This window comes from Chamaea fasciata, unplaced genomic scaffold (genome assembly GCF_029207755.1).
Source record: "Chamaea fasciata isolate MVZ Bird 193981 ecotype frontalis unplaced genomic scaffold, bChaFas1.0.hap1 SCAF_26, whole genome shotgun sequence".
Classification (NCBI taxonomy): Eukaryota; Metazoa; Chordata; class Aves; order Passeriformes; family Sylviidae; genus Chamaea; species Chamaea fasciata.
The window spans coordinates 83,036-92,585 of NW_027094111.1; the positions used below are offsets into that span (position 1 = coordinate 83,036).

The following is a 9,550-nucleotide window of genomic DNA, read 5'->3' on the forward strand; positions in this document are numbered from 1 at the left end:
CCCTGCTTGCCCATCCTAGACCCACTGTCTATTCAGGAGCACTCGGCTCCAGCACGAATTGAGGTGTGAAGAGAGCTGCCACCCAATGTTCAGCAGGATCACTAAATGCCATGAGACTGCCTCCCCATGCCAACACAGCCTTGCGGATAAGGTGGGAAAGAGATCTCAGAGCCCTTTTAAGAAGCCAGAATCCCTTTTTCCCCTTGAGCATCCATCTAGATTTCTTCTCCAGCACCAAAACTCCCTCAAATCGCTGCTGTGCCATGCCATGTGGGTGCCTAGGCTGGCATGGGGAGGCTGGCTTGAAGCACCTCCAAAAATCGATTAATTAATCTCTGAGCTCTTGTTCCCATGTTGTGATGAGCCAGAGCACGGCCAGCCAGGTCCCTCAGCTTTCCTTGCTCCTGAAGGATCCTGAAGGTCTCCGAAGGTCCCTGGGAAATGGGATTTATACCTCAGCCCCATCTGAAAGTGAATCCAGATGACCCCTGGGGAAAAGCCCTTTCCTTTGTAGCTGCCTTGGGCACCCTGCCACATCTCTGTTCTTCTCCTCTCCTATCCAAATCCTTTCCCTGCAGCCAGTGCTTCCAGACAGCCTCCAGCTTCCAAAACACAAGAAATTCCCTCCAAAACACTGGTGGTGTTCCCTCAGGACACAGGGACCCCCATGCTTGCCCTCCCTGCCCTGCGGCAGCCAGGCCGAATCTGGCCATTTCCACTCCATGTTACATCCCTCACATCCTGCCACCTGTACCGACTTACTTCAGGGGAAAAAAAGAAATCAAACCAAACCCAAGCCCAAGGGGTAGATTATTCTGGGGTGGGGGAAGCAGCTGCTTGTGAGGCACCCCCCCAAGCTTCGAGGACCTCTGCAGGTATTTGCAGCATGAGCAAATCCCCTGGGATTAACAATCTGCTCCCAGGAAAAGGGGAAAGGTGGTGGGGAGCATTGGCTGAGCTGTAGTGAGGCGCATGGTCACGCCTTCCCCAGGAGATTTATTATTTTGGGGTGCTTGCTGAGCTGGATAATCCCAGGTCCTGCTATTTCTCCTACCTCTTTTAGTTTTCCTTTGAATAAAACACCCATTATGGGCCCTTTCACCATGAATTCATCATGCTCCAGAGCATTCCCACTCCCTTCCCCATTTTCTCTCCTCCACGTTAAGAAATCCGCTCCCCCCACAGCCGCTACGTGAGGACACCGCAAACCTGGAGCTGCCACCGCAACAGCACCCTAACAGCACCCCTCCGGTCAAAAGTGACCCATCGGGGGGACGGGGGTTGTGACACAACTTGGGGTGATCAGATAAAAACATCTGTGTGCTCCCAGCCCTCTCACACACTCGGGGTATCCCAGGACTGGAATGAATATGGCAGCGGCGTGGCCGTGGCGGTTGTGGTGGTGGTGCGGGGGGTGTGCGGGGGGGCGCGGGGAGGGGGAGGTTGCCTTGGCCACGCATCCCTCTGTGAATGCATGACGTGCGCAGGGCTGGCGCCAGGCTGTCTGGGGCCGGGAGTTAGATCAACACAGCTGGAGGGCCCGGGCCACAGCTGGGCAAAGGCAACGGGTCCCGCCGCCCAGGCAGAGCCTGTGGGAACCACCGCCAACAAAACCCCCCTGCAAACAAAAGCTCCCCCCAGTCCCTCTGAAGCCTTTCAGCGCCCTCCCCGCCCCCCCCCACCCCATCCCTTGGGAAATGAGAGGAGGTGTATGGGAATAAGCAGAGGCTGTATGTTGCTGTTTTGTATTGAAGGGAAGTCATAAGAAGGATTCAGGTGGTGCTCTGAAAAAAGTTTCTAAAGGTTTTGTAAACATTTTAAAAATTTGTGTTAATTTCATTAAGTCTTACATTTATAATTTGTTTTTAAAAGCTGTTAAACTTTTTTTTAACTTTATTTTGTTGGGTGTTTTGTTAGTGTTTTTTTGTTTGGTTTTTTTTTTGGGGGGGGGGGGGCGGGGGGGTGGATTGGTTGTTGGTTCTTGCCCCGAAACAGGTTAATGAGGGTTATTACGCCTCTTCCCAAGCTGCTATCCTTTACACAGAAGTGATTTCCCAGGAAATTCTTAACGAGTGAGGTGGGGGGAGGGGGGAGGAAGAAAAAGAAAAGATCCAATAATAATCCAACCCCAAAAAGTGTTGGATGCTGCTTTCAAGGTTTTTGTTGAGCAGCTCATGGCTTGGGGGAGATGTGGGGAGGAGGGGTACCCTCCAGCCTGCAGTCCCAGACCCCTTTGGGGGGGTGGAAATAAACCACAGCACTATGAAACTGGGATTTGGGCAGATCTAGAATAAATCTCCTGTACGGTCACCCTCCTGCACCCCTCCTTAGCTGTGACTGCCAGGCCAAGCAGGGTCTCAGGGTGCTCCCAACCCTCTCGGCTGTAACATTCCCTTCCCGCACTTTCATAACCAAGCCCCCATAACACCCCCCATAACTAAATCCCATCAAAGTCAATATTTGGAGGAAGTGAGGTTTTTCCCCTTGGGCTCATGCAGATTCACCATCTGAGTGTTGCAGGGCTGTCATTTCTGCAGGACCCCTCCTTGTACCACCCGCTGCTGTGACTCCCAGTGGGGACCCCAGATCGCTCCAGCTTTGGGCTTTTTCTGTGGACATTCTCTGATTCTCTAAGTTTTGAGGCAGTGATGGTTTGGAAGGCCAGTTTCCTTCAGATCCCACCCCCCCCACACGCACACTTCTACTGGGATAACCCCTTTGCCTATAAATCTCCTCTCCCTCTCCAAAATAAAAAACCCTCCAGGCCTCTCGCAGGCGCTGACCTAAATCTGGTTTCTCCATCGTAACCTCAGTTTTACCGCAATTAATTTTTTTCTGCTGGTCACAAGATAATTCCTGACGCCAGAAAGTCTGGAGGTCAGATGAGAAACGGATTGAGGAAAAGGGCGGCACTAATTTCCTTAAAACAGGGAGGTTGGGAGAGGGGAAACCCCACAGTCGTTTCTAAAAATAGGGGGAATTCACTGGGAAGGGGAGGGGGACAGTTTGGGGGTGCTGGGGTGTTGAAGGGGTTTAGGGGAAGATAATCCCCAAGAGGTTTGGGGGGGTCTGGCCATGGGGAGGAGGACCTGCGTGGTCGTGTCATCCCCCGTCGGGCCACTCTGGCCATCAAGGGTCAATCTGGCGGGGGGGGGCGGGGGGGCTGAGGTAGAGGGGGTTTAAGGCTTCATTTATGTGTGGGGGCGGAGTTTGATGCTTCACTGACACTCAGAGGCGGGGTTTAGGGCTTCGTTTACATAAAAGGGGTGAGATTAATGGTTATTTTACATAAAAGGGGGTTGTGTTGTTCATAATTTGCATTTAATGGGCGCGGTCAAGTCGCCCTGCCTATATAAACGCGGCGCGCTTGCCCCCCCCCGCCACCCCCACCCTCCCCAATCTGCCAGCGAGATACGAAAGTTTGGGGTCCAAGGGGTGAGCGTTAAGGCTCTCGGAGCTGCCTTCTTTGGCTATCCTGGTGCTCGGAGGTCTCAGCAAAACCCTCGCTGCCGCGACAGCCCCTGAGGCTCCTAGGCATCCCCCGTCCTGCATCTCCAGACCTGCTCGGAGCCCACCATGAAAGCCATCAGCCCGGTGCGCTCCGTCCGGAGCTGCTACGAGGCCGTTTGCTGCCTCTCGGAGCAGAGTTTGGCCATCGCCCGGGGTAGCCACAACAAGAGCTCGGCCTTAGAAGAGCCCATGAACCTGCTCTATGATATGAACGACTGCTATTCCAAATTGCGGGAGCTGGTGCCAGGCATCCCTCAAGGCACCAAGGTGAGCCAAGTGGAGATCCTGCAGCACGTCATAGACTACATCTTCGACCTCCAGATCGTGCTGGAGGAGGGGTCCAAGGGCCGCGACCCCTCCTCCGAGGCCACCCTACTCTCCCTTAAGGTAAGGGTCGCTTCGGGCTGCGGGCTAGGTGTGCCGTTTTGGGGAGAGAGGATGTGTTAGGTTGGAGGTGATAACAAGTCGGGACGGGGGTGCTGCAGGGTCCCCCGAGTGTGTTGGTGCGTCATGGCACAGTGGCGAATGGGGAGGAGTGGGGACCACCAGCCGCCGAGGTGATCTTAAGCCCTGTCCCCTCTCTCCGCAGGCGGCCGAACTCGCCTCAGAACTCCGCACCAAAGACGAGAGAAGTTTGTGTCACTAACGCCACCTTCCACCAGGTGAGTGTCGCCCTCACTCACCACCGCCACCACCATCCACAGCCCAGTTCTCCCCATATGCCCGCATCCCAGGTGGCGTCCCGGGCCCCCCTTCCGCCCCCCCAGCATCAAAATCCTCAGGGGACAGATCCCCAGCAACCCATGCTCCCCTCTCCCCAGTTCTCGCACCCCAGTTTTTCACCACCCGCACCCCAGTCCACCTCCCCCAACCCACCATCGATACCGATCCAAAAAACGCAGACCAGCTCTCCCTCTTTCTGCAATCCCCTGCCAAGTCTACCACCTGCACCCCAGTCTCCAACCAGCACAAACCCGCCCCCCAGCATCGCCAGCCGAGGGCCAGATACCGTCCCCGAGCAACTTGCTTTCCTGGCTCCCACCCCCTCTTCCCAAATCTCTATTCCCAACCCCACTTATCACCCCGCTAATTACCCCTATTATATTTTTTCCCTCCCTCCCCCTCTCTTCTCTCGCCTCCCGGTGCCAATTAGCAAACAGGCAGCGAGTGTCGGTTCCTGGTTCGTTATCAGCCGGAGGTAAATAGCAGCTTCCTCCGTGGCGCCGGGCTGTCTGCGACCTACCGGCCCCAGCATCGCCTCCTCCGGGCCCGGGTGCTGCAAGTGGGAAGCGGCTCGTTCCGGCCTCCCCAGCCTTCCTCCACTAGCATCCCACCCACGGAGCTCAGCATCCCAGCTTTGGACCCCAAATCACATGAGATATTTTTTATGATAGACTAATGATGAAGAGGAGGTTGTCTGTATATTTTTGGATTATGGAAGCGAGTCCTTTTTTAAAAGGTCTTTAAAGGGATGGCGGGGTGGGGTTTAGGGGGTCTTAGGGAGGGAGGGACAAACATCCTCGAATATGAACCAAACTCTCTGGGGCTGTGGCCTCGTGTATTGTGGAGCTCTATACTAGAGTATAACTTTTTGTACCTTTTGTGCAGGAAGGTGAATTTCTGCGAATGTGTCCTATACTTGCTTTATAAACTTTTTATAAAAGTTACAATTTTTACATAATAAAAATCAGATCATTGTTTTTTCTCTTTCATCATTGGGGTGCACCCCTGGGTGGGAAAACAACCCCCTGGGGGGTGGGAGCCTCCCAAACTCTGATGGGAACTTCTAGTGTTACTGTAGGAATCTCCATAATTGTGTAACAGCATTGAAATGTCAGCTCAGGTATGGGAGGAATTAACCCTGGGCTGCCGGCTCCTGGCCGAGGTGGCTGCCAGCTATTTTGGGTGCTGCTGTGCTTATCTGATATGGGAGGAGTGAAGATGGTGCTGAGCACCATCTGGAGGTGTAGCTGGAGCCCTGGAAAGGAGGGGGAAATACGCTTTTTCCACTTTTAGCTGTGTGAAAATGGGCTGCTTGGTGCCCTGATGCTGGACTTGACCTACTGGGCTGGAAGGGATGATGCTGCTCCTCCAGGATATACCCCATAGGGGTATAGGAGTTTCTGGGCTGCTTTTGCTGCCCCGGGTAGTATCCAGAGAGCAGCCCCTGCCCGGCCTGATCTCCTTGGGGTCAACACCGCAGGGAAGGGGTGTTGGGAGCACAAATGCTTTTCCCTCCCCTTGGGTAGTCCTGTGGCTTGCCTTTGTCCCAGGAGTAGATCTGACCCCCAGCTGGCTCAGCTGTGGAGCTGGATCATGCTCCCTAGAGAAGGCGCTGGTCTGCCTAGGATGAAGTTAAATTAACTTCACCCCCACCTGTAGCAGCAGCATCTTCATCTCCTGTGCTGGGCTCTGGTTTTGCTGCCATGGGCTGATGTGGGTCCTGCCCCGTGACACTGGGGTGTCCCCAGGGTGCTCCAGCATCCAGGGGAGCTGGGTTAGGGGCTGCATTATGGGAAGAGGAGGGAGAAGACACGGGGGTCTCAGAGCACAGAGTGATGCAAACATACACACACACAAGCTTCAGCCTCTATCTCAAAGACAGCCAGCAGGAGCTGGCACCTGCCAAACACCTCTTGTCCATGGGCATTTCCACAGGTAAAAGCAGCACGTGGAGCTTCCAAAAAACACCACCTGGTCCAACTGGATCACCAGCTCTTGGGAACTTTCCGCTCTCCTCCCAGCTTCATGTCCCCAGCCCCTCAGGGCAGGGAATCCTCAGGCACCCCTGGGTGGGATGCTGTGACACGGGCTGTCCAGGCATGGTGGGAGGCAGGTGTCCACCCAGAAACCACTGCATCTGGGAACACAGCTGCTGTTATGCTCACAGCTAAATACAGGCTTTTGCCATGTCCACTGGTTTTTGGCTCTGGAGGAAAAGGCAAGGGGTGGGTTAGGGGTGAGTGTCCCCACGTCGTGGTCCTCTAGCTGTGCCAGTGCTGATGCGCCAAAGGGATTTAAGTGGGATGGGTGGGAAAAGCACCCTGGGCATTAGCCAGAGGACAGAGATGAGTCTCGGTACCTGGAAGGTGGGGCTTCTTGCAGTGTGAGTACTCCAGGTCCTAACGAGTCCCCCATCAGGGGTGATGGTGGTGGAAATCCTGGGGTCATGGGAGCTTTAATGAGCCTATTTTGGGGCTGGGGTTACTGGGAGAAGTGGGGCTAGGCAGTGGTGGGGTGGGAGAAAAGAGTCCTGCTGAGGCTAGGCACTGGGGAGGTGGAGCGCGACTCCAGCCCCCGGGGAGTGGAGGTGGCCCCTGCCCCTGTCCCCTCTCAGGGATCAGGGCAGGGGATTCCCGAGGCCAGGGGCTGTGGTGTTAGGCAGGGTGTAGGCTCGGCTCTGGCTCCCAAGAAGCCTTCCAGGGCCGTTACCTTTTCCCTCGTGGTGGACTTATCCCGGCGTCTTGCCCGGAACAGCCACCTCGACATTCCCAGACTCTGGCACAAGCCATGTTCAGACCCCACTGACTCCCTGGACTGGGCTGTCAGATGTCAGTGCTTTCTTTGAAATTCCTTTTTTCTTTTTTCTTTTCCTTTTTAATTTTTTTCTTTTCCCCTTAAAAAAAAACCCAACCAAAACAACAACAAAACAAACCATCAAACAAAAAACCCCTCCCCAACTAAAAATAACTGCTGGGACTGGGATTTACCTCGGGGGGTTGATATGATGATTTACCCCGTCGGGCAGATGGAATTTACCTCGGGGGTAAGATTTACCCCATGCAGCAGATTTACCCTGGCTGTTGTGGGATGCCGATGCTTTCCTGAAAAATCCTGACATAATAAAATAAAATAAAATAAAATAAAATAAAATAAAATAAAATAAAATAAAATAAAATAAACGGGAAAATCACGCAGCTAAAAATAGCCGCAGGGGCCGAGATTTACCTCGGGGGAAACAGCTGGAACGAGAAAAATGCTCTTGGCCGAGTAAAGCCTGGTTTTACTTTTACCACCCGAGCCACACTGCAGGAGCGCAGAAAAGAGGGTGAGGAGGGCAAAAACTAATACCGGGGGGGAAGTGGTGAAGGTCGAGCGCGGCCCCGCCACGGTGCCGGTGGCCCCTGGGCCGGCTCGTTCGCCTCTTGGCAAGCGCCGGAGTCTGATGCAATCGCTGCGCTGACTGAGGCGGCGGTTCCCACCTGTATTTGCCATTGTGTGCCCGGAGCTGTTTGCAGGTGTTTGCTGGCGCCGCGCTGTCTGAGCCGCACTTCCCTCCTCCTCCTCCTTCTCCTCCTCCTCCTCCCGCTGCCCCGGCCAAGGCCTGGCCCCCCTCGGCCCCCCCGCCCGGCTCCCCGCCAGCCGCCGCTGACACAGATGCTGCGAGCACACGCGTGACCTTGGCCAGGCGCGTTCACGCGTGGAGGGGGTTTCTGGCCGCTGAGCGTGTGCACAAGCACGTATGTACATACATACGTGGTTACACTGACACCTGTGGTATGTCCATATTCACGTGCGTGTGAATGCACGCATGATTTTGTGCACTTACACAAAACTTAGTTTTTACAAACACTGACACACGTCTGTGCACACTCACACGTGCAGACATGCATGCACGACTGTTCTCAGTTACACACACGTATGTGCACTCACACGTGTAATACAGACACTGACACGTGTCTGGGCCTACTCACACGCGTGCATGCATTTACACCCATGCCCATGTGTACTTACAAAATGCCTACAGGCACTGACACACGTCTGTGCGCACTTAAAATACATGCACATGTACGTATGTATGTACATGCACATGACTGTTTGCACTTACACACGTACACATACCTCTTTGCATTTACTTACACACGTGCATACAATGACATGTGTCTATGCACACACACGTGTGCATGTATACGCCGGAGGGCTCATCCTGCAAACCAGCCTGTGTAAGGGCTCAGCATCTCCTTGGCTGGAACTCCCAGAGATGCTGTGGAATTGGAGGAGGCTATTCCTGACGGCGTAGACCACCGTCTGCCCTGGCAGCCAACTCGCGTGTTCCTGTCTGCCCTTGTCTTCCTTCTCCCACATGTGACATCGGGGCTTTGTCCCACGGTGTGACAGAGGCTTCACACAAGTCCCAAAATCTGCCGGAGACAACGAGGGGTGGAGCCGAAGCGGTGAGAGCCCGCAGCCGCGACTCGATGCTGCCGTCTCCAGGGCAGAGGAAGAAGAGCCCGGCTCACCGGGAAGGTTCTCCCCTCGGGAAGAACTGGGATTTCGGACTTCCTCTGGTGTTACCCTTGGAAACGACCAGGACTTCCCCCGATGCTTCTCCCGGCAAGAATTGGGATCTCCCCTGGGAAGTACCAGGACCTTCTCTGGTGCCCTTCGAGAAACCTCCTCTGTTGTCCGCGTTCCAGGCAGAGAGATGTGTGGCATTGGGCTGTGGGGGCTGCTGGCCACCTGTGCTTGACTAGTGACCCATCACATGTTCCTGGGACAGTTGTTCCCCCCACTCTGGGCAGAGCCATAGGGTACCATGGTCAGTGCAGTGATGGGATCTCTTGCCTTGCACCAGGGTAAGGAGGCTGGTCAAAGGGCTGGTTGGGATGCTTCAGGCCATCCACAAGGTCATCTCAGACCTCTGCAACATCACAGAATGAGATAGTCTCTAAGGTCCTTTCCAGTCCAAACCCCTCTGGCTTGTAGGGTGGAAGCTGGTGCATAGCCCACCTGTCTGGACACCTTGGTGTCAGAGGAAGATACAAGTCTCTGTCTTCTGGTATGGGAGAGGACATTGCTGGTGGAAAGCCATGGCTGGAATGGCTGGAAAAGACTTATTGAGCAAATACTAGGTAGTGGGAAAGATGCCCTTGACTCCTCCCTCAGCTGTTCCTCAGCACAGCTGAGGGCATGAGGGTCAACAAGTTTTCCCACCTTCTGGGTCAGCCCTCACCCCAGTGAGGTCACACTAACAACATGTGAGGACATCACCTCTGCTTTGTCCAAACCGGAGGAGTTGAGGACACAAGCTGCCAGGCCC

General features: G+C 54.6%; 1 protein-coding gene across 1 annotated transcript; it reads left to right on the forward strand.

Annotated features, from left to right (window-relative positions):
• The first annotated feature begins 3,367 nt into the window (after window positions 1-3,367).
• On the forward strand, window positions 3,368-5,210 carry ID3 (inhibitor of DNA binding 3). Its single transcript, XM_066204534.1, has 3 exons — window positions 3,368-3,897; window positions 4,100-4,172; window positions 4,664-5,210. The coding sequence occupies exons 1-2, from the start codon at window positions 3,577-3,579 to the stop codon at window positions 4,154-4,156; spliced, it is 378 nt and encodes a 125-aa protein (XP_066060631.1). The 5' UTR covers window positions 3,368-3,576; the 3' UTR covers window positions 4,157-4,172; window positions 4,664-5,210.
• Window positions 5,211-9,550: the final 4,340 nt, after the last annotated feature.